Raw genomic sequence first — 23,855 nt, forward strand, 5'->3', positions numbered from 1 at the left:
AGACCCAGTGCTGGTGACAATTTCTGGAGGGGCTCCCCGTGTGGCTGGAGGCTGGCAGAGCAAAGGGCTCTGTCTGCACCCCCAGGGGGCGGCTGGAGGCCCTTCTGGCGGAGGTGGCCAGGTGCTGACTTCGGTCAGCCGCTGTGTGGGGGCTGTTCCCAGACGCCTGGCTCACCTCCTTGCCTCTCGTGGGCCAGGGCTGGCGGGGTAAGACTACCCTTCTGGGGGGATGCTGAGGTGGGGGGTGGGTCTCTGCTAAAGATCCACAAGGCTGAACCTGGCCTGGGCTCCCAGCCCTTCAGGCCCCACGGCCAGAGCGTGCAGCCAGGCCTCTGCCAGGCCGGTTGCTCTGTGGCCCTCTGGGAGGGCGGTGAGGCCAGGAAACACCGTGTTCCCAGAGCTGGCGGCAAAGCAGTGGTTCTTGAAACGGACGCGTGGAAATACCAAGGCGGCCTGGGAGCACTGGGAAAGCCGCAGGAAGGAAGGTCATCACCGGCAGGAAACAGGTCCTGGACGCAGGCCGGGGACTTAACCCTGTGCGCAGACCCGGCCCGCGCAGTCCCCCCTGCCCAGCTGGCGCCCTCACCCACGTTCTCTTCCAGTTGCTCCCTGGAGGGCCTTTTCCCCACAGATGGACGCATCCCGCGTGCTTATCTGCCTAATAATAAATTAATCGCCCTGCTCCTCGCTCACATTGGGAGCTTTGGAAGCTGAACTCTTCCCGGCCTTCAGGCCAGTTCCCGGAAGGGGCTCTAAGGGCACCCCCCGAAAGACACACTGTCCCTGAGATGGAGCCTGCCCCCTTCCGGCCCCGAGGCCCCCAGGGACAGCCAGCTTCCCGACGGTCACACAGGCTCTGGGCAGTTGGTCAGCCCTCAGGGCCGGCAGGAGACCGTCTGCTGGGGGTCGCAGGCAGGGTCCCGCTGTCTGGGCATCATCAGGCTCCAGGCAGGCCCTGAGGGCAGCTGTCCTTCTGAGGACGTCGGTTCCATGTGTCCCTGCCCCAGAGAGAAGGCAGGCGCCATGGAGAAGGGACTCACAAGGCAAACAGCCAGCCGGGTCCCCAGCGCGAGCAGCAGAATGTCACGCTCGCAGTGGGTGTACGGAACTGGTCAGCTTGGGGTGGGCCGGTGGGACTGCTGGGACAGGACTGCCCCCTGAAGGGACACTGCGGTTCCCTCCTCCTGTCAGTGGGAAGCTGCGGGGCATCTCGCCCGGGTCCCCTAGCAAGTCTGCAGCAGAGCCAGGCTGGATGGCCCAGCCCCAGCCTGGCTGCCACCTGTCAGCCCGGGTGTGTCTAGACCCTGCCACTCGGGCCGATGCTTCTCCTCACCTCACAGCCCCCGGCCCCTTTAGGGGCCGCCGGACCCATGGGACCAGGCGGGCCCCGGGCCAGCCATCTGCGGTTGTCTAGACAAGTCCTTGTTTATTTTCAGCTGATAAGAAGGAGGACTCGCGTCTCCCTGGCCAGGGCCACATGCTTTGCGCAGACAAAGCGTCCACTCCCCCGCGATGTGGAGTTTCCTGTCTTCGGGTGTTTGGGGAGGGTCCCAGGGACGGGCCGGCCAGAGGCCCCGAGAGCGTGGTGCCCCCCCCGGCCCCCCCCCCCTCCGGCTGGTCCGGCCCACGTGACCCGGCCGCTGTGCCCTCTCAGCTCTTGCCGATGAAGCCGGCTACTACTTCTTCAATGGCAACTTCAAGGTGGACAGCCCCAAGAACTTCAACATCGCGGGCACCGTGGTCAAGTACCGGCGGCCCATGGACGTGTATGAGACCGGCATCGAGTACATCGTGGCGCAGGGGCCCACCAACCAGGGCCTGAACGTCATGGTGCGTGCGCCGCGGGTTCGGGGCGGCCGGGCACGTGCAGGGGGCTTCTGGGGAGCCGCGCCGTGCAGCTCGGGTGGGCGTCATGCCTCACCCTTGCACTCATTCACTGATTCGCTCCCTCATCCCAGCCCTCACTCAGATTTTAGTCCCTTCACGAGTCCCCCATTTACCTGTTCACTCACTCACCTGTCAGCTTCCTCAGCCAACTGCACGCTTTCCCAGCCTCTCACTGGTGTCATCCATCCTTTCCTCCTTCCTTCCTGCTGTTGGCACCCTGACGCTGACCCCCAGGATGCTCGTGGCGTCTCGGGCCAGGGCATGGGGTGTGAGCAGAGGCCAAGAGGGCCGGCCTGTTATGCCCAGCTCACCGGAGTTTCCCCATGGCTAGTGTCATCGCCGCTTGGCGCCCCAGCCCCGAGAAATATAGAGGAATCGTCACTGAACTCGGGTGCCGTCAAGATGGGCAGTTCTGATGCTCCTGGAAGCCGGCCGGCTTTCGTGGAGGCTGAGGGATACGGCAGGGACAGAGCCCACCCACCTGACCTGATTTGATTTCCAAGTCCCACCATGGCCGGTGTTCACAGCCTCACTTTGTAGATGGAGAAACCCAGGCAGAGATCGGTGACTTGACTGCTCGTGGATCATAAGTGGCCCAGCTGGGCCTCGGGCCCAGGCCAGCCTGGTGCAGAGTTAGCTGTTTAGCTGCTGTCCTGCAGGGGGCCTCCAGTCAGGAGAGCCGCCCCCAGCTCCCCGCACTGCTTCTCAGCTGACGAGCTTCCCCAGCGGCCCTAGAGTCTAATGGGGACTGCGGATTCTACATCTTCCCTTGCAGCTGCCCCTGAGACAGACTGGCCACCCGCCTTCAGGTGGGGGTCCCCAGGAGACAGCCTCTGAGTTGGAGGTCTGCGTGTGGGAGCATTCAGGGTGTGGCCGGGGGAGCAGCACCTGTGAGGGGCGAGGGGGACAGGGCTGGACAGAGGGGACATTGAGCTGTGATGCAGGTGTGACGGGAGGCTAACCGGGAGCTCTGGGGTGGCAGTGGCCCCTCGGGCCCCCTCGCATTGAGGCAGAGGGGCATGGCTCTGTTGCCGGAGCTGGCTGACCCTCAGGGGCCGCTCTATTTGGTTGAGGGAAATTCCTGGGGAGGGACTCAGCTCCAGGCACCCCCTGCAGCGTGGGGCGTGGGACACCCCCCACCCCGTGGCACCCACTCCAGCGCCCTCTTCCCTGCTTACAGCCATTTACTTTGTAGAGTGAGTTTATCTCGGCAAGAAGCGCTCCTCTGAACTCCCGCTGGAGTTTTACCCAGGGAGCCTCACTGGGCTAGGCTGGCGGGATGAACTGCAGCGAGTCTGGTGGCTGCAGCTGAATCCAGTCGCCTCCCTCCTCTATGCCGAGCCCCTCTGCTAGCGTGGGCGGCTCACCTGGCCAGGTGTCCCAGCCCTTCCTACTGTGGGCTGTGGCTGTGGGCTCCAGGCCCTTTTCAATCCAAGGTTGCTGCCCTTGCCCTGTTACCATCAAAATTGGGCTGGGGGAGGCCAAGAGATGTCCTAGGGGGTCAGCAGGGACCCAAATGTATTCTCTGCCCCGGGGCCCAAGCTGCCCTCCCCGCCCTGGGGGCTGGGTTCAGTGACGCCGCCAGGATGCTGACTCCTTTCCCGGCACAAGGTGGCCAAGCAGACCAGGTGGCGGTCCTAGCTTGCTGTTCCATGAGAGTCTTGCTGTATTTTCTGGGGGACGTGGTGTTTTCCCTTTGGGAATCAGGACCTCTAAACCCACAGACCAAGAGCTGGAGGCTCGGGAAACCTCAAGTCCCCCCGTGGTCACAGGAAAGCACGGCAGAGCTACCGCCATCTCTTGGCTCCCAGATCCGTGTGGTCCACCCGCAGGGAGCACAGCACCCCGTGACCGGGTCGACTTAGGGTGCGTACCCCGTCCCGGAGGTGCCCCTCGGCCCGTGCCACGGGGTGCTGCCGCCTCTGAGCCGCGCCGCGCCCCGCCCCGTCCCGGGCCGCTCAGGCTGGCGGCTCCTGTGATGCCGCGAGCGATAGGCAGGTGGTCTCGCGGTCACGTGCGGCCGTGGCACCTCCTTGGCTGTAAAGTGAGTACCGCTGTCCAGTGCAGGGCCCTGTGGGGTCCTGTCTCAGGGGGTCGAATGCTCTGTGAGCCCTTGGGTGTCTGGGCTGGCGCAGGCCCTGTGGGCGGGAAAGTCATCCTCGCGTTCAGAGTAAGGCAAAGCACTTCCCCTCCCAGGATAGAAGGGGTCTAATGGAAATCCACCCCATCACAGAGCGGACGGTCCCCGGAGCGAAGGCGCTCGTCCCAGGCTTGGAGCTGGTCCCGCGAGGCCGGACCTCACTAGCGGAAGTGGCTAGGACAGCCTGGGTGAGCGAGGGCCGGCACTCTGGAGTCTAGGCGTACTTTCCATCCCTGCCACCATGGCTATTCCATCCATGCACCCACTGTGCCGTCAGTGGGGTGATCAGTGCCAGAGGCTGGCCCCGTCCATTGGCAAGGCGATTCCATCTCTCACCCAGCTGTTCGTGTCCCTCCCGTGGTGGGAGCTCCCAGGGGGCGTTAACAGGTGATACAGAGACCTTCCCATTTAACGCCTGCTCTGTTGATTCATCCGCACGTATCTGCTCCAGACCTCCTCAGCCCCGATCTTAAAAAATTTTCCATCCAGGCCCCGACCCACCAGCCAAGCCATCTGCACTGCCCACGAGTCAGTGTACACTCTCACCTAGGACCACCCCACACTTTCCATGCAACCCGGGTGACCACCTCCGTGCACCGCCTGAGGCCCACTGGGGAGATTTTCCTTCTCAGCAACTTTTCAGGGCGCCCCGAGGCAGATCCAGCTTGCACCCCCAGACCACGTGCCCCAGCTCTGAATCGAGGTGGACCATTTTTCCCCCTCTGACTTCATCCTAAGGGAAGCCCACGCAGACGGAGCTGTGAGCTGAGGGAGAGATGCAGGTGCGAGGGTCTTGGGTGATGGGAGCCCGGGCCACCTGCTGGTGAGCTCTCGCACCTCTCGCACCTCTCGCCTCCTGTTGGCTGCCGCGCCCTCCCAGCCCGGTAACGTGGTGGAGCTGAGAGGCCTCGTGTTGTGGTGCTCAGCTCTGTCCGCCCGGGTCACTCGGCGCCCTGTGGTCGAAGGGTCATCTCTAGCCGGGCCTGGGAGTGTGCCAGAAGCCTACTTCCAGTGTGTGCTTAGTTTAGGTGATGGGCCTTGCTCCAGAACGCTAGCAGTCTACGCTGTCGTTTTCCTGGCAAAGCTTGCCAGAAGCCCCGCGGGCCACTTTTCTCACCACAGACACCTCTGGTGCTGCAGGGGCTGCCGGGGATCGCGGCCCAGGGGGGCAGGCTGCTCACATTACAGCCCCTTCTCCTCAGGACCCCACTCAAAGCCGACGACGTTTCATGGTGCTCAGTATGCGGATGGGGCCCACAGTCCCAGACGTGGAGTGCGTTGTGTCCCAAATTCTTCGTGATGGGGGGATATGAGATGCAGTATTTTCCGCTTTATTTTCAAGACGTCCTGCCCTGCCCTAGACTCCCGGGCCCTGAGATTTTCGCTGACGTGGCGCCGCGGTGTCTTTATAGGGGTTGGTCTCCATCCGCTGGGATACATGCGCTCTATGAAGGCCTCTAATGCTACTTCCTGCGCGTCTGGACTGATAAACACGATGACGTCAATGTAGAGGCCAAGGCCACGTCCTCTAGGTGGTCCAGGCCCGTTTGCACTGCATTAGGACAGGGAATGGGCCAGTCAGAGCTGTAAATAGCTACTGTTGTCTGTCCGCGTGAAACAGGACTGCGTCTGCTCCTGCTTCGCGGGAAGGGTAGGAAAGACCGCATTGGCCAGATGGGTGGCCACAGAGGGTCGACTTGGGGCCATGTCAGCCCGCTCTGGGAAGGATGCCCCGTCCGCCCCAGGGCTGCACCTGAGCTACCGCTCGGCTGAGAGTGGAGTGGCTCACTGTCCTCTTCCGGGGTCTGGCTGGCTTTTGTCGGGACCAAACTGCTGAGTTAAACGGGGGCTGCATCGCCCCTGCGCCTGAGAGGCCTTTGAGAGGGGCGCTCATCTGCGTTTCCGCCTGGGATGCGGTGTGGTTTTTGACAGACTCTACTGGATGAGGCTGGGGATCAGGGTGACAGGCTTCTACTTGGCTTTCCCACCCACGGCAGCTCTTACCCACCAGGTCAAGGAGCCAGCGTGAGGGTCCTGCCAACTACCAGCTATGCATCTGGGGAGTGGGTGAGCCTTGGATCCAGTGGAGGCCGTGAGCCGGACCTGGGCCATGTTTGGGCCATACCCATCACCCACGTGCTCCCACACTAACGGGGGCAACGATGATGCTTTGGGTCCCTGGTGAACAATGACAACCTGGACCTTGGCTCCAGAATGTCTGCCCGTTTCTGCACTGAACAGCTCACCAAGTAAAGAGCTGTGGGCTCTTTGCGGGAAGAGCTAGGGGAGTCACGCCCATACAAACTGGGTGGGGATCCTCCTTCCTGGGGACCTGGCTGTTCTATCATTCAGGGGGTTCTGGGTCTAAAAACTGGTCCAGGAAATTGGGTGGGGGCGCTGTGACTTCTGTGGCTGCTGCCGTCTGCTTTGTGACCACCTCCCCTTGGTTTCTTCTGGTCGTACGGATTGAGAAGCACATTTTCTGGACCCGTGTGTCTGTCCCCTGGGAGCCCTTGGTCCCGTCAGCTGTGTCCAGAGGTCTCTGGGGTCAGGCCCCCTGGCTACCGCGTCTGCCTTGGTGCTCAGTGCAGTCCTGGGGGCCCCTTGTTCTGGCTATCGTGGACAGCCTCTCCTGCCCCCAGCCCTGGCCTATGAGGACTCTCAGCGCCACCCCTCCAGGCACCCCTCTCAGTGGCGCTGGTGACACTTCACTGTCATGTTCCTGCCGCTGGTCTCCGAGGCCGTCCTGGTGGCTTTCCCAGCCTTTTCCTCACTCTTCCATCATCTGCCTCGGTGTCGGCCTCGCTCTCTCCCAGAGTTCTTGCCAGTGTGTGCCCTCCTGTCGAGATGGGAGAATCTCTCCCTCATCCAGGCCCATCTTTTGCCATCTCTGATCCAGCCTGAACCTTGGCGCCAGTCGCGGGCACCCCCCATCTTCTGCCGGCTCCCGCTGGCAGGTCCTGAAGGTCCTTCATGGACTGTCCCTTCTCCCCTGAGCAGCCCTGGTGCTCCCTTGACTGGGTGAAGACAGGGCTTCACTCGAGCCATCAGCCAGGTGGCCCGGAGGGCCGGTGGGCCTGGTCCTGAGGGGGGCCGGCAGGGTCTTGAAGGCAGAGAGGTACCATCTTCAGGCAAGGGCCACGCGGTGGCCTTAACAGGGAAGAATGGCCACTTTTCAGGGGCAAAGTTTCCAGGGAATCTGAGATTTCAAAATTTTTGAGCAGACTGACTCAGACACCGTGCCCCACGCCTCCTCCCAGCCAGGCTCTTGGTGAAGTGGAGAAGCCAGTCTCCCACGGTCCCTGGTGCCCTTCTACCTTTCTGGCCCTGGCTGGATGGCAGGAGAGTGTCTCTGTGTAACACCAGGGAGGCCCTCTGGCTTGGCCTGAAACTGGAGATTAGGTGCGGCCAACACCCTCGCCTTCCAGCCTTTCTCTAACACACCGCCTTCCATGTCCTTCCTTACCCTCTGTTAAGTGGGGGTCCCAGTGCCCGCGCACCAGCGGGGAGGACTGGCACCACCCCTCCTGGCGGGGTTCCTGCTCTAAACTCCTATTTGAGGGTCCACTTCCTAGGACCTGCCCTGACACCAGCCGACCTCGGCAGAGTCCCTGGAAAGAGCCTGCGAGCACCTGGAGGGGCAGCAGGACTGGTGGGCGGGGATGCTGGGTGGGGACATTCTCAGCAGAGGCTGCGGCCCATCCCAGGGCCGGCTCTGACACTGGGATGGCTCTGGGTCTGGGCACTTCCACTCGGCCGGCAGCGGGGTTCCCCGGGGGGAAGGTGGTGGGGACGGAACACTTTCACTTAGGATTGCTGGCACGTGGTGATCGTAAAATGCAGGACAGGTTTTAACTGGCTTTTAACCGTCTCTGTACTGGGCACACCCTTCACTGCCCGCGCCCCTGCTCACCAGTCTTTGGACACAGGTGGCCTCTGGGGCCAGGTATAGCCTTGGGAGAGGCGGCGTTCTTTGGTCAAAGCTGAGTCCCTGGGAAGGACTCAGCCACAGGCCGTGGCCGGGGAACGGTCTTGCAGCTCAGGGGCAGTGTCTTCTGTCCTAACGGGGCTTGTGGGCGAAGGGGCTGGCGGGAAGAAGGGCCGGGGCCCCACTTCTCTGCCTTTGCCAGGTGTGGAACCAGAACGGCAAAAGCCCCTCCATCACCTTCGAGTACACGCTGCTGCAGCCACCGCACGCGCACCGCGTCCAGCCCGTCTACTACAGCTTCTCCGAGCCCGCCTCGGACAGCGCGGAGAGCCAGGAGCTGGACGGCGCCGGGCTGGCGGGCTTCCTGCAACACAACGGCTCCCTCTACGGCCAGGCCTCCTCGGAGCGGCTGGGCCTGGACCACCAACTGTTCGGCCACCGGGACCCGGGGATCGAGCTGGGTCTGAGCAGAGACCAGGAGACCAACGAGGTGTGCGCGCAGGCCAGCGGCGGGGCCTGCGCGGGGCCCCCCAGGGGCAAGGGCTTCCGAGGTAACCAGGAGGAGGGGCGGGGTGGGGTGGGCCTTCCGAGGGAGAGGGGCCTCGGGCGAAGGGTCTTCAGTCCCTGGCAGCCTGCAGAAGAGGTTGACAGAGTTGCCCGTGCTGCACAGACGGGGCAGGCCCAGGGCCAGCCCTTTGCAGGTGGCTTCTCCACGCACCTGCTCTGAGGTGGGTATGGCCACCCCTACTCGACAAACGAGGAGACTGAGGCTTGGAGAGAGGAGACTTTCCCAAGTCCCACAGGCCACCTGGGAGGAGCTGGAGCCGAATCCAGGGTGGTCTGATCCCAGAGCCTGGGCCCTCGCCCGTTCGGTGGGGACAGACAGACAGACAGACAGCAGAGCAAGGGGTGGCAAGAACTCTGGAAGGGACCATGTGCAGTTGAGGGGAAACAAGGAGGACCCCAAGTTCTTGGAGAGGGTGAGCCCTGCCCTGAGGGCTCAGGAGTAAGTGAGGGTCAGCTGAGAAGGGCATGGGAAAGGGGTGGGGGTGAGAGAGGGCCAGTGGGGGACAGCCTGGTGGGGCCGGTGGAGGACCTGCGTGGGGCAGGCTCCAGGGGGAGTGGCGGGAGGTGCAGCTGAAGGCCTGGGGGTGGGGCCAGGGTCCCCGTGCCCACGCTGGCCGTTGGCCTGCACTCCTGAGGGTCATGGGGTGGCTCATCAGAGCTGGTCTGCGCCATCCCTCCTGCTCAGGGCTGGAAGGTAAACCAGACTTGGGAAGAAGCCCCCTCGCTCACTTGGGGGCAGGTTTCCAGGACCCTCAGAATCTTCAGGTGGAAGTTTCCTGGGGCAGCTGTAGCAAATGACCGCAGATCAGGGGGTTGAAAACTACAGACATCTGCTGTCTCCCAGCTCTGAGGCCAGAGTCCAAAATCCAGGTGTGGCTGGAACCTCTAGCAGAGGGTCCTTCCCGCCTCTTCCAGCCCCTGGGGCCCCCAGGAGCCTTGGCTTGCGGCCACAGCGCTGTGGTCCCCGCGGCGTCCTCTCCTGGCTTCTCCCCTGTGTCTGTGTGTCTCCATGAGTTTGCTGCTTACTAAGGCAGCAGACATTGAAATCAGGGCCCGCTCAACCCATTATGACCTCGTCTGAAGATTTGTACGTCTGTGAAGATCCTGTTTCCAAATTAGCTCACATTCTGATGGTCGGGGCCATCACGAAATTTGGGGGGACGCTCTTCAACCCACTGCAGAAGTCCAGCAGGTTCTCCCACGAGAGCTTGTCCAGGCTGGCTGGCGAGCCTCCCTGGATGACCAGTGTCCTCTCATTGGGCGGAAACCTGCCTCTGGCAGCTCTCCGGTCCAGGTCTTTGCTACAGCCCCTCCCCGCTGTCCGCCCCCACCCCCAGGGCAGCCCTTGCCCCCCCACACGAGGGGGCACTGGAGGTTGAGACCCCCATCTCCCCCATAGATGGCAACGCCACTGGAACGGCTCTCGCGGGAGACCGGGATGACCAAGAGGCCGATGCCCGCTTTACCTCCCAGGAGCTCCTCTCGGCCAACGCCATCTCTGACCAGCTCCTGGGCACAGGCTCTGACTCCAGGGAGCTCCCCCTCAATGAGACGTTCAACAGCATCTTTGCACAGGGCGCCCCGAGGAGCTCCCCGGCTGACAGCCTCTACGTTGACTACGAGGAGAATGAGGGAGCCAGCATTTACCTGCTCAATGGGTCCTACCTGGAGCTGAGCAGTGACAGAGTGACCAATGCCTCCTCCGAGGCCCCGTTCCCCAATGCCAGTGCCAGCCTCCCCGCCGTGGCCGGGAACAGGACGCAGAAGGCCAGGTAGGGCCGCCTCCCCTGCCCTGTCCGGGGGCCTCCGGGGCTGGGGGTGGTCAGCGAGGCCTTCCTACAGTGGTCTGGCCGGAGGGCCAGGACAGAGGTAAGAGGGAGGGAGTCACCCCTGCCCGGGGCCCCCACCCCGCCCTGGATCTGAGCAGGAGGCCAGAGGCCTGGGTATCAGCGTGTCCTTCCCACAAGCTAGGCCCGTGGGTTAAGCCCCGAGCCGCGCACCCACGTGTGATCTGACCCCAGGAACTGGGGGTTGGGGGGTGGCTAACGGTTCTAAGCCAAGCTCAGGGCTGAGCATCCTGTGAGCACGGACACATGGACCCGTTACCTATACCTGGGCCAGGTATTGGGCCAGAGAGCTAGGTAAGCGACGTCCTCAGGGTCACGGGGCCTGAAGGCTGGGGGTCCTTAGGGTCTCAGTCTGGACAGTCATCGCACACAAGGATGGTGGGCATGAAGTGGACACTCCCCGAACGTGGGGCGGCTCAGCACCAACCTTCCCTGCAGGCCAGGGAGGAGCCTGGGGGTGGTCCCACGGGGTCCTCAGCCCAGAGCCAGTCCCTGGAATCAGGCATTAGGAATGAGCCTTCTGCCGTGGGGGCTGGAGATGCCTCAGGGATGGGCCGTGTGAGAGTCCACTGGGAGACAGGCCCCCAGAGCCAAGGACACGCCCTAGGGTGCCTGGAGAGTCACATCTGGGGACACTGGGGTCACAGCTGGCCCTGGAGGAGTCTGAGGCCAGGAGCCTCCCTGGGTTGGGGGCAGCTGCAAGCAGGGTGGTCCAGGCCTGCCCCTGTCTCTACTAGAGGCCAGTCTGGGGGACAGGCCCCCGGGCCGATGATGGCCCCCTGCCCCGGGAAGGGCCCGCCTGTTCTCCGGCAGCTCTCAGGGCAGTGAGGCTGGTTCAGACAGGCTGAGCCCGCACGGCAGGCAGGGCCTGGAGGCAGCAGCAGGCCTGCTGGGTTTTGCTTTGTCCTGTGTTTGGAGGCCCCACCCAAACCCCTCGACTTCAGACCCCGAGCCAGAGGAGCCCCAGCCAGCGCCGAGGATGCAGGGGTGGGCGTCCTTGGGGAGCTCAGGGGAACCGAGTTTGATGCCAGACTTGGGGCTCACTCTCGAGCTGATGTGGTTGGAGGTGACCCTCTCACCCTTCCCCGGGGGCGAGAGCAGCGAAGCTGGCCCCCAGAGCCCCTCCAAAGCCCCCTTTCTCAAGCTCTTTTCTGAGGCCCCCGGCTCCCATGTGGTAGCAGGGGCACATCCGGGGCACCTCTGAAGTTCTGAGTGGAGTTCTTTGCAAGCGTGGACAGAGCAGGAGGCCCGGGGCTGCTGTGCCTTCTTCCCATGGGCCCGTCGGGGCCGTCCACTCTCCCCAACCCAGGTCCAGAAGCGTGCAGAGGGTGGGGCTCTGGGGGCGTGTGGGTCCAGGAGCTGGAAGGGGGCGACAGGTTCTGAGTCTGAAGTGGGGGCTCACAGCGAAGGGCTGGAGTTCAGAATCAGCCCGTGCTTGCCTGTTACACTGGGGCCAGTTCCTTAGGGCTCCGAGCCTGGGGAGCTCTTCTCAGCCCTCTGGGCTGTCCAGAGGATTGAATTCTATCCTGCCTGTGAAGCCCCGAATCACCCAGGGAGGACCCCCGAAACAGGAAGGACCATCAAGGCCTGGACCGTGATAGATGTAAGGAAGGCCAGCTCTGTGGTGGCCAGGGTCCCCTTCTGAACCGGTTCGCCAGGTGCCACACAGGCCGCTGTTCAGTTTGGCCTCAGGGCCTGCCAGCTCCGGCATGCAGGGATTCCTAGGTCAGGTCAAGCCTTAGGGTCTTAAGTCACATCGTTGAGACTCTCTCCTGCCCTGTCGCAGTTGAGCCTCCCCTCCCCCCGCCCTCCTTGGCCCCAAGGGGAATGGCTGGGCTTCCAGCGCCGGCCTGTGGGGGATGCAGGAATCAATACAGTGACTGTCAACTCAGAGTACCGACAACCGGGTGAGATGGGGCGGCTCCCCCAGCGGCTGCATCAAAGGAGCCGCAGAGCAGAGACCAAAGATGGTCCTCGGAGATAAAAGGCTGAGAGAGGCCGCCGTGGGGGAAACCGCCAGGCCAAAATAGCCGTGTCGCGGCCAGTTGTCCAAACACAGGAAGGCGCGTCTGCTCTGAGAGGGCGGAAGCTAAGTGGGCAGCCCAGGAAGGAAAGGTTATTTTCCCCTTCTCAGAGCAGCCTCAGACCATCGAGGGAGGCCTGGGCACCAGAGGCAGACGCTTGGGACACAGAGACACAGGGTCCCTCTCCCCGCCTGGACGGGAAGAAAAGCAAAGCGCTCTTCTGAGTCTTTTATAAATGAGCGTGGTGTCCCAGAGGTGCCCCTGCGGGGGCTGGACGGCCTGTGCTTGCCGGGCGGCTGGGGAGAGGGCCCCGGGCCCCGGGTTTGCAGCATCCCAGCCCGGGGCGCCGTGGCGGCCCTGCAGCTCTGACTCCCGGGATCACCGGGCCCTGGCTTCCCACCGGACGGAGGCGGGCGCGGGGTTGGCGGTGTAGTGACTTCCGGGGTGCTCTTCTCCCGCCAGGCCTGGCACTGTGCGGGGATATGAGGGGCGCCTGTGCTGTGCGTGAAGCGTGCTGTGTTAGCCGTGCTGCGTGGGCAGCCCCTCCAGAAATACCTTTGGTGCTTAAAACCCAAAGGGTTATTTTGAACTGCTCTCTCTCTCCAGAATGAGTCACGCTGCCGCCGGCCAGAGGAGTGTGTAATCAGATAAAGATGGTGCAGCCTCTCCGCGGGTGGGGGGGGCGGGCGGGGCAGGGGCTGGATCTTTTCATCCCTTTTAGTTCTTGGGGAGAATTTAAAGCTGTTGAAAGGAGGGTGAGGGACCCAATCAGCGCATTTCGGTGTGTTTGGAATCGGCCCTTAGGGAGTGGTCTTCCTCCCCAAGGAGGTCCCTGGGGCCTTTGTTCTGAGATGCTGGGTCTTGGGTGGGCGGGGCGCCCCATTATAAACCTCCCGCTCACTTTGAAGGAGGCGAGAGGGGGAACCTTCCCCTCGCCCCTGCACCTGTGGAGGGCCTGGGGCAGGCTCCTGGCTGTGGAGCCACCAGGTGAGGGGGCCCAGTGCCAGCTCCGTCCTCGTCTGCCTCCTCACCCCCTCCCGCTCACTCCCGGGTTGGATGCGGTCACCTCGGCCAGTTCACCACCTCAGGTCCGTGGGCGGTTTCTCTCCTGGTCCTCAGCGTGATGTGCCTTTAGGGCAACACTGATGCAAAACTAAAACGTAAGAGCCGTTCTCATCCACTTGTGAAATCCCAGAAGTCGGAGGACCAACAGCAATGTCTCCATCGCTGAACTGGCCGGAAAGCCTTGAGAACGTATGCCCTGCACCCCTCGTCTGAGCCTGGCCTCCGGGGTGACAGAAGGTCCCCAGGAGAGGAGCCGCACCCCGTGAGAGGCTCTGAGCTCAAGGTGGTCCTCAGTCAGCCCCTCTGGGTCCGACAGGAAGTGGACAGGCGGTGGGGCCCGAATGCTGTGCTGCCCTCCGGCCCATCGCCCCACGTCCCCTTTGCTGGCTCTGGGCGGGGGAGGTGTCTCAGGACTCCGCGGGCCACACTCAGGCTCGGCCAGCTGCGTCTCAGAGCAGCTGTCTGGGAGCCGCCGCCACTTCCCTCCGCCCCTGCCGAGTCCAAAACGAGCCTGCACGCTGGATACTGAGGTTGGCCCCAGCACGCCGACTGGTTCAAAGAAGCAAACAACCCTAACAATAGCTGGCTTGGCTGCCTGAGTTCCGGCCAAGAACCATAGCCCGTCGCTGGCGGGGCCCCAGGACGGCGTCCCCGCGCACCGCAGCCATCGCAGACCTGGGCAGAGGCGTCCGGGGGGGTGGGGGGCGGCACGGCCAACCCCCCGGCTGCAGCCCCAGCTTCTCCGTTTTGATCGCTGGAGGCCTGAGGGCCAGTGTGCCCCTTCTGTTAGAACCTCGGCTGGGCTGAGGGAGACCGAGGCGGAGAATTCTGGCATGTTCGCAGCACGCGAGGTGCTTTCTGAGGTCCCTTTCGGGGTGGTGGTGAGGATTCTGCGCGCCCCTGCTGAAGGTGACAGTGAGAAGCCCGTGTGCGTGTGTGTCTGTGTGCGTGTGTGTGTGTGCATGTGTGTATGTGTGTGTGTGAGGAGGGACTGGGATGTTGGTGGGCCCCCGTCTTCACTCCCAGCCCCCGAGGGTGCTTTGACAGCTGCAGAGTGTGCTCAGGCTGAGTCACTGGGATGGAAAATGCAAATGTCCGGTCGCCTCTAAGACCTGCCTCCCCCGGCGCCACCTCCCCCCTCCCCCGGCTGTGTTCTAGATCGTGGGCCCTGGGCCCCCGACAGGTGGGGCTGCTGCCCGGGGCTCAGGTAGGCTGTTTTGCAAAAGCAGACCTGTCTTCCATGGATGAGAACACATTCTCCCGTGAAAACTCACCCCCTTCTCGGCTTGACCTGCTTTCAGGACCAGGCCCAAGGCCCGCAAGCAAGGCGTGAGTCCCGCAGACATGTACCGGTGGAAGCTCTCGTCCCACGAGCCCTGCAGTGCCACCTGCACCACAGGTACCTGCGACCGGCTGCCGGGGCCCGCCAGGCGCTCCATCACCTGCCGCCTTCCTGTCACGTCTGATTAGAGCAAATGTCCTTTGCGTTAAAAGTAAGAAATCTCAGGTGGTGAGGGTTTCACTTCTGCTTACAGTGAACACAGGAGGGGCAGAGAGACCCACTGAGGAAACTGCTCAGACTCAGGGCCGCACTGGGGAGGAAGTGGGAGGGACAGGAACCCCCTCGGGTGCCTGGGCAGATAGATACACGTGCGTAGTAAGTGCCCACCTGGGTTTGAATCTGTGTCTGCCCATTCACGGGGCCAGCCACCACCACACCAAGGTGCTGGTCGCAGACCAGAGACTGGAGCTGCGTCTGGGGCCAGCGCTGGTCCCTGCCAGGACCGGGACCCGTGGTAAACGTTGTAGGGAAACCCCGGTGCCGCCTGGTCTATACCTGGGACTTCATGTTTGGGTTTGGACAAGACTGGGGCTGCTGCCACTCAAAACGCAGGATGGTCCTGGCTCTGCCCCTGAACTCCCATCCCAGCTGGCCAGAGCTTTAGATGCCCCCCTGCATGCTCTGGCCAGGGAGGAGGATGAGACCAGCCACTGACTGGACACTGGGCAGCAGGTGGTCTGGCATGGCTACGCCTCCCGCAGCCCTGGCCGGCATCTCAGGAGACCGGCTCGAGGGAGGAGCTGGGGAGGTGGCCATGCAGGGCTCTGAATGGACCACGGGCTCTCCACCTCGGGCTGGAAGCTGTGGCCCCTCCTGTTCTAGAAGCCTCCCACCCCCCTCAGCAGGGTATGGGACAGGATGTTTCTCCCCTGGCATTCCGGAGGGTGCGAGGTGGGCTTTGTGGGGTGTGCGGTGAGCACTTGGGGTGCACTCTCTGGCTGACCGCACCACATGCACTCGGCAAATGGCTTAATCTCTGCAAGCCTCAATTTTCCACCTGTGAAATGGGACATGCACCTATCCAAACGCGGCACTAGGGATGGACATGAAACGGGAGGCCAGCCGCCAAGGCCAAAGCTCAGCAAGCGGGCGCCGTCGCCAGGACTGCTGCCGCCACCCACCAGCGCTGAGGCCCGGGGGCAGCTGAGCGGCTGGTCTCGGAGCGAGCCGGGGGCCCGAGCCCCGTGCTGGGTGTTGGGGGAGCCTGCTCCGAGAGCCTGCTCCGAGAGCCTGCTCCTGAAGGGCGTGGACCTGCTCTGAGTCAGGAGCCCCGTTCCCCCCCCCCCGGGACTCCAAATATGCCCGGATTGTCACAGAACATGTGCCTGGGAGCATCTTCCATTCCTCCTGGACACATTGCTGCCTGGGGAGGTGACGTCGCTTGAGATCCCTCCAGGGGGAAGCAGCCTCAGTGGTGAGGCCCATGCCGGGCCCCGGGTGGAAGGCAGTCCCCAGGGAGGACACGGCACCGTTTCTGAACATCCACAGGGTGTCCAGGCAGAGGGATGGGCTGACCTGCCCTGGGTGGCCCAAGGTGCCAAGGAGGACAAACGAAGAAGGAAGTAAACAGACAGATTTGGGGTCTGCTGAAAGGAAGAGCCCTCCTTTGGACGAGGCTGTCCAGGGCTGGAATGAGTGGCCTGGAGACACAGCGAGTTCCCCATCACTGCAGAGTCACCAAGCTGGATCGGTGGATGGCTCCCCGTGGCCACATCTGCACACTTTGTGGCCAACTCCTCCCGAAATCCCATTTTATGGGGTGCTGAGGCCAGGCCAGCGTGGCGGCCGTGCTGATAGGGGAAGTTACAAGCATTCTGCGGCAGGTGGTGTCTGTGCGCAGGTCCGCAGCCGCATCAGCACGCATCAGGGCCCCTCCCTGCCCCCGGGCCTCGCGGTGAGCTCGTGAAGGGCTGGAGGATCAGTGCGGCAAGGGTCCCGTCTCCTGAGCTCCAGCTATAGCACCAAGCGTTCTTTCTTTTCCTTAGAGAAGCTCTTTGGAGCAGGAGAAATGCAGGTGAATTGGTTTGGAGCTGGAGTCTTAAGCAATGATTTCAAACGGTTCTCAGCACCTCCTGGCACGGGGGGCGAGAGTGGGGAAGTGGGGCCGGCGGGCCCTGAGCTCATCTCCGCCCGCCCAGTTCAGTATTGGGGTTTCCTCTCGTTTGGAGGAAGGGCTTACTTGCTGTCCAAGAAGGTTTGAAAAGCACCGCATTCAAACCGATGTAAGGAGCAGGTGTCTGGAAGACTGGTGCTTTGACGGCCCAGCCTCCGTGGGGGGTTCCCACCGTGGGGATGAGGCCCGGACAGCCGGACAGTACTCACGTCACCCCACCAGCGGGAGACTGGGCTGGGACCAGAATTCCTGTCTCTCTTGATCAGGACCTGCTGTGTTTCCACTCGCTGACGAGCAGCGAATGAATAATCAGGCACTCGGTGAGGGTCTGTAAGTCCCCAAACTTGGACCTCCCTGGGCCCCAGAGCTGGTGTCTCTGAGGCCTGGAACATTCTGAGCAGACCTGGCCAGGAAGCCAGCCTCCCCCCCGAGAGCCGACTAAAGACTACACAGCCCAGCGCTGGCAGAGAGGAGCCGTGATTGCAGCCTGGCTCGCCTCTCACGGAAAAAAAGAAAAAATCCCTGTGCGGGCTGCTTCCAGGCCGTTTCCCTCCGTCCAGGGCCAGGGCTCGGAGACGCAGGAGCCGCTGGCTTTCAGACACGCGCCGCTGGGATGAGCTCGAGGTGGCTGGGGCTCTTTGTTTATGGGGAAACTGGTTTCCTCCTGGGGGAAGGGCAAGCCCAGCGAGGAGGGTTCCTGTCTCACCGTCATTCAGGACAGCCGGTCCCACTCAGTCTCTCTCTGTCTCTCACACACACACACCAGGAACAACAGTGGCAACAGACCCTGCCCCCGCCGGGGCCTTCACCAGGGCGGACACTCCCTGAGTCATCCTGGCTCCTTGGCAGGGGCCTGCCCTGTGTGTAGTGAGTTCGGCCCCAGTGCCAGCTCGGTACCTGACACAGGGGTGCGGGGGACGAAGACCAGTGAAGGAGAAGGTGGAGGTGGGGTCAAGGAGTTACTTTTAGTTGAGAGTTGGCCCTTTGCACATGGTCCTCAACGGGGTTTATAGAGTCCTGGGTATTTAATCACGACAATGATTAAAGAAAGTTCATGACGGGGTCTGATAAGGACTAGGGCAGGCCACGGAGGGCAGGGAGGACCAAGGGTAATAGAGCGTCTGGGGGGGCTGGGAAGGGCTGGAAGGGTTAGATTTTCCATCCATCCATCCTCTCACCCACCAACCTATCCACCCATCCATCCATCTGTACCCAACCATTCATCCGTCCATCCACTCACCCCTCTCCCACCCACCCACCCAGTGATGGGTAATTGTTGAATGCATGAAAATTAGTGACACTGGCTGTATTTGCCTCTGTGCCTCTGTAAGAGCCAATCTGAATTTATTCAAAGCCCAGGGTTTGTGACGTGTAAACTGGGTACCCAGCCTGGGCTGGATGGGGTAGAGGGTGCTAAGAGAAGTGGTCAGACCCTGGGGCATGGGCAGGGCAGACCCACAAAGCTGTCCCCACTGGGTTCTGCCCGCACTTCTGTAAGCTGGTAACTGTCATTAACCTCGATTTAAGCCAGAAAGCGCTGAGGGGTCAGGTGACTTGCCTGTGGTCACGTAGGTTCCAAATGCTGGTCTGCAAGGGGCTCACCATCAGCTCACTGGGTCCCTCCCTTTGTCCTGAACCCAGGGGTCATGTCGACCTACGCCATGTGCGTCCGCTACGATGGCATTGAGGTGGATGACAGCTACTGCGACGCCCTGACCAGGCCTGAGCCCGTCCAGGAGTTCTGCGCGGGGAGGGAGTGCCAGCCCAGGTACCTGCCGCCCAGTGCCCCGGGGCAGGGTGTGTGTGGGGAGTGGGGGCTCTGCTCTGCCCCCGCCCAGGGGCGCAGCAGGAGTTGGCATCCTGTTCCTTCAACTGGGTTTTGTGGGAGGGACGTGGGGGCCTTCTGTGACTTCCCGTTTTGCAGTATAATCTGTCACTGTGTCTCGCACACAGTAGGTCCTCCATCACTGTCTTCCACAGCAGACTGAGAATCATTCTGAACTTGGCTCTTGGCCCCTGCCGCCCCCAGGCCTACTGGGTGCATCTAGAATTTTAAGAAGCCCAAAAGGATTATTCCTGAAATTCCAAGCCCGCCAGTGTCCCTGGGATGTGGGGGGAGACCTCATTTTTCTAGCCCCCCAGGCCTCCTGTCCTGCCTGCAGGAGGAAGCACTTCCTGCTCCCTAATGCAGCTACACACCCTCTTTTCTCCAGGCCTGCTCCATTGGGGGCCCTCTGCTCCACTGGTGGGGTGCTCTGCTCCATCGGGGTGGGGCCTCTGCTCCGTGGTGGGGGCTCTGCTCCATCGGGGGCCCTCTGCTCCACTGGTGGGGTGCTCTGCTCCATCGGGGTGGGGCCTCTGCTCCGTGATGGGGGCTCTGCTCCATCTAGCATCGGCCCCTTTGTGAGAAGCTGGGTGTGCTGCCATGGGGGTCTGCTCTTCCCCTCAGAGCCCCCATGGTGGGGCTCAGGGACCTAGGACACTGGGGCATGATCCTACCTTGGAAGAGGGGGCCGTAGCAGGAGGGGAAGTCACTCTGGGAGAAGGGAATGGCGTCAGCAAAGGAACAAGGCTGGGACCTGGCCCCCTAAGTGGCTGGAAGGCCAGGTGGGTGGTCTGGAGGGAGAGCAGGTGGTGGCTGCCTGGGTTCCTGGGCAGGCCGGCCAAATGCAGGCTCTGGGCACCCCACCTCCACCTGGGGGTTTCCCAGTGGGCTTGGGGTCGCCAGGGCAGCAGCCTCCCCTGTGGGACCCAACCAGCTTCCTGTCTGGCTTAGCTCAGTGTGACTTTGGGTCTCACAGGGGAAGGAGGAGTTGGGGCATAAAGTCCCGGCGGCCAGGGTAGGGTGGGGGTCGCTGAAGGCCGTGCCCCCTCCCGAGGCAGGTGGGAGACGAGCAGCTGGAGCGAGTGCTCGCGCACCTGCGGCGAGGGCTACCAGTTCCGCATCGTGCGCTGCTGGAAGATGCTCTCGCCCGGCTTCGACAGCTCCGTGTACAGCGACCTGTGCGAAGCCGCCGAGGCCGTGCGGCCCGAGGAGCGCAAAACGTGCCGGAACCCGGCCTGCGGGCCCCAGTGGGAGATGTCCGAGTGGTCGGAGGTGTGCATGCGCAGAGTGAGCCGGTGCGGGGGCTGGGGGTCTGGGTGAGCCGGGCCGCAGCATCCGGGGCAGTGTGGACCCCACCCTCACCCCCAGCTTCCTCGCAGTGCACAGCCAAGTGTGGGGAGCGCAGCGTGGTGACCAGGGACATCCGCTGCTCGGAGGATGAGAAGCTGTGTGACCCCAACACCAGGCCTGTGGGGGAGAAGGACTGCACAGGCCCCCCCTGCGACCGCCAGTGGACCGTATCCGACTGGGGGCCGGTGAGGGCGGGCCGGGCTGTGCTCAGAGGGGTGGCGAGGGCGTGAGGCCGGTGAGGGTAAGTCCCAGGCGCTTCCCTCTGGCTGTGCCTCAGTTTTCCCATAGAGGAAGCACACCCGGCTGGTTTTCCTCCGTGTTGTTACGAGGAGTCAAAACCTTTATCCAGAAACAAGTGGTTGCAATCTGATCCCCTTTTATAAGCTCCCTGCCTGCCTGTCTGTGTGTCTGCCTCTCTGGCCTCCGGTCTGGATGACAGATGCGCGCTGGGGTCCTCTCCAGGTGCTGGGTGCAGACGGCCCTGTTAGGTGTTCTAGGTGTGTTTCCTCTGTGTGTTTCTCATCGCGCATGCAATATTTCTGTAATTAGAAGAGAAAATGCTATTTTAGAAAGTGGTTGCCATGGCAACCCTCCCCCTCCCCCGGCTCTGCTTGTCTCTTGGGAATGGCGTCCGGGGACCTGGGAGAGGGCTCCGCCTCTGACCCCGGCTGCCCCCTGCAGTGCAGTGGAAGCTGCGGGCAGGGCCGCATGATCAGACACGTGTACTGCAAGACCAGCGACGGCCGGGTGGTGCCCGAGTCTCAGTGCCAGACAGAGACCAAGCCTCTGGCCATCCACCCCTGCGGAGACAAGAACTGCCCCGCCCACTGGCTGGCCCAGGACTGGGAGCGGGTGAGTGTCCTGAGCCCGGCAGCAGGGCCCCCTCTGTCTGGGGGAGCGTTTGGCTGAGAGCCAAGTGGCCAGAATGACAGCTTGGTCCAACGAGGAATTCATTGGAATTGGTGATGGCACAATTCACAAAACATTGATTTGACAGAAAAAAAAAAAAACCCAAAGAGGTAAGAAAAGTGCTGAAAACGTCTCAAATCTAAGTAGCGAACGCCCAGTGACGCACGCAGGGCCGGGAGCGGTCCCCTGACCTCCGCTCCCAGAAGAGGTGAGCCCAGGCTAGGGGGGTGGGCTCACTCGGCCGCCCAGCTCTTGGCCTCTGGCCCGGCACCCATTTGTTCTCGGGGCCCCTGGACCTGTCAGGGTCACCAACCTGCCGCTTCAGACAGCCCTTAACCACCTCGCTTGCTGCCAGCTGTTTCAGGCAGCTCACCCTTAGCTAAATCACCTTGAATCGCATGTCATTAACCATTTTGTTTCAAAACAGATGGGTTTCTGCTAAATTGCTTTTAAGCAAATCTGTTTGGGGCCAAATGGCTATCGACCCAAGAGCTCTCAGCGACTTCCCCCTGACCTAAGCACTTAGACCCACTGGCTATGGCCTGTCTGAGCCACTCTCCCCGGAGCCGCTGTGGGCCCTGTGTTCTGATCCTTGTGGCCTCTGGCCTCTGACCTCTGGCCCGGCTCCATCTGTCCCCTGGCCTCAGTGCAACACCACCTGTGGCCGAGGCGTGAAGAAGAGACTGGTCCTGTGCATGGAACTGGCCAACGGGAAGCCACAGACACGCAGCGGCCCTGAGTGCGGCCTGGCCAAGAAGCCCCCCGAGGAGAGCACGTGCTTCGAGAGGCCCTGCTTCAAGTGGTACACCAGCCCCTGGTCTGAGGTGAGCACTGAGCTGGCCCCCTCTGAGGCTGTCTGAGGCCAGGCCTGAGTTCTGGTCCTGCCAAAGTACCTCCTCTCTGCCCCCCCAAGTTCTCCTCACGGCCCCTGGCTCAGCCTCCATCAGGGCTTTCCATCCCTGGAAAGATTCTCAGCTCTCCCAGGTCAGCAGGTATGAGAGCCACCTCCTCCAGAAAGCCCTCCCGGCTCTCACCTCTGGGATCCCTGCCCTGCTTGTCCTGGCCCTCTTTTGGCCCAGGTCACTTCTGGCCTGGCATTGTAGCCTTTCAGTCGTGACTTTGGCAGCTTGTGTGCCAGACACCCACCACAGACAGACAGATCCCAGGTGGGTACTGGGGATGTGCGGGGCTGACTCAAACATGGCCTAGGCCCTGGGATCCAGAGTCAAGGCAAGGATACAGGATTAGAGATGCAGAGGGGACAGCAAGATGTGTGCACTGGGGGCAGAGGGAAGCCAGCAGGAATGGCAGCCACTGTTCTGACACAGGCCCAGCCCCTCCACAGTTTGATGGGCTCCCTGGCCTCGGGCTGGCGGGTGACATGGAGCTGAGATCTCTCCTTCCGCTATAGCTGGGGGAGAGCCCTCTCTTCTCGCTCCGAGGGCCCTGTGGGCAGGCCGGGCCCAGTGATCTGCCCAACAGGCTCCTTTCCTCCTCCCGCCGCCCTGTGAGGAACGGGCTCTCTTTTCCATCCCATGCGGGGAGGAAACCCCAGTTTGGAGAGAGGGCGGACCCGCAGCTACTGGGGGATGTAGCAGGTGGGGTGAGGACGCTGCAGAGTGAAAGGAGGCCCCAGACCAGCCCGTCCCAGTGAGACCCCGGGGTACATGTGGCTGGTCTGAGGAGGGGGAGCAGCCTGGGGCCCACAGACGGGGGAGCAGCCTGGGGCCCACAGACGGGGCAGCAGGGGACAGACCCTCCCCCCTCCCCAGGTCTCTGGCTGAGCGAAGGGGGCTGATTTAGCTTCTGCTGTTTCCCTCCTTGGCCCCCTTTCCCGTGGAGGCCTCCTGGCGGGGCCCCAGGGCCCCTGGGGGCTGCTAACATCCCCGAAGCCTTCTCACAGCACCGGGGAGGTCAGGTCTAGACCTCAGTTTTATCGGTTCCCACTGTCTCCTCACTATCTCCTTAGCCGCATCACCCTCCCACGCCCCAAGCCCCCCCCTCCCCGCCACTTAGCAATGCCGCAGCTTTGCAGGAGCAAGCAGGGAGGCCCAGAGTGGTCCTTGCCTGGGAGCGCTGGGGGGTCATGCCCTGTGTTGCCCTGGTGATGGTGGGTGGAGGACGGGTGATTGAACCGTGGGGATGTGGACCGCCGTCATTTTGTTCCTGGCTGGGGTGCTGTCTTTTTGCCTGTGGCTGCCCCTCCCTGGGATGGGGGCTCAGTAAGAGTGTATCCTCCCAGCTGTCCCATCCACCCAGGCACCGAGGAATGGGATCCAGGGCTGGCCAGATGCATGTTCTCTCTGGGGGTCAGGGATGGCCAGAGGCTTCTCGGGGCATCCACCCAAGGCGGACTGGCATCTGTGCTCGGTGGCGAGCCAGCCTCTTGTTGGACTGGACCAGCCCCCGCAAACTGGGAGCGGGCATCGGGCAGGCAGCCCTCCCTGTTAAGTCTTAATCAGTTCTCCCTGCGTCTCTGCAAACAAAACCGGAGGGGGTGCCCAGAGCTGGGGCCTCCCACACCCACCTCCCTCAGGAAACCGAGGGCTCAGGTCCCAGACATGCCTGGGTGATGCGGGGTCACCCACATCGGGGGAGCCAGAGGGAGCCACCGCCTGTAGAATCTTGGCAGGAGGGCGGTAGGGTAACTGGGGTCAGCAGATGCCCCTGGTGTCCTGGGTAGCTCAGCGGGGTTTTCCAAGGGGAACATCTGGACGGGGAGCCATGGGTGGGGTTGGTGGCTTTGGAAGATACACGTAATTGGCTTACAACAAACACAGCATTTTAGCGGAGTGGGGAACCAGCGCTCTCCCTCAGCCACGGCCCCATGCGTCCCGAGCATTCTCACAGGACCCAGG

At 62.7% G+C, this 23,855-nt stretch overlaps 2 protein-coding genes across 4 annotated transcripts in view; one reads left to right on the plus strand and one right to left on the minus strand.

Annotated features, from left to right (window-relative positions):
• Window positions 1-23,855, plus strand: part of ADAMTSL2 (ADAMTS like 2) — a 34,875-nt gene that overhangs the window by 9,241 nt on the left and 1,779 nt on the right. For 2 of the 3 annotated variants that reach the window (XM_064490733.1, XM_064490735.1), the window contains exons 9-17: window positions 1,655-1,830; window positions 8,158-8,506; window positions 9,922-10,294; window positions 14,760-14,857; window positions 18,555-18,681; window positions 19,797-20,010; window positions 20,118-20,273; window positions 20,770-20,940; window positions 21,645-21,821. In XM_064490733.1, coding sequence (XP_064346803.1) covers window positions 1,655-1,830; window positions 8,158-8,506; window positions 9,922-10,294; window positions 14,760-14,857; window positions 18,555-18,681; window positions 19,797-20,010; window positions 20,118-20,273; window positions 20,770-20,940; window positions 21,645-21,821 — 1,841 coding nt within the window. Of the gene's footprint in view, window positions 1-1,654; window positions 1,831-8,157; window positions 8,507-9,921; window positions 10,295-14,759; window positions 14,858-18,554; window positions 18,682-19,796; window positions 20,026-20,117; window positions 20,274-20,769; window positions 20,941-21,644; window positions 21,822-23,855 lie in introns of all 3 variants that reach the window. The other variant, XM_064490734.1, reaches the window with a different exon arrangement.
• Window positions 23,648-23,855, minus strand: part of FAM163B (family with sequence similarity 163 member B) — a 30,903-nt gene continuing 30,695 nt past the window's right edge. Inside the window, exon 5 of the transcript XR_004136460.2 lies at window positions 23,648-23,707. The gene's annotated coding sequence lies outside the window, so the exon portion shown is untranslated. The remainder of the gene's footprint in view (window positions 23,708-23,855) is intronic.

This window comes from Camelus dromedarius, chromosome 10, assembly GCF_036321535.1.
Source record: "Camelus dromedarius isolate mCamDro1 chromosome 10, mCamDro1.pat, whole genome shotgun sequence".
Classification (NCBI taxonomy): Eukaryota; Metazoa; Chordata; class Mammalia; order Artiodactyla; family Camelidae; genus Camelus; species Camelus dromedarius.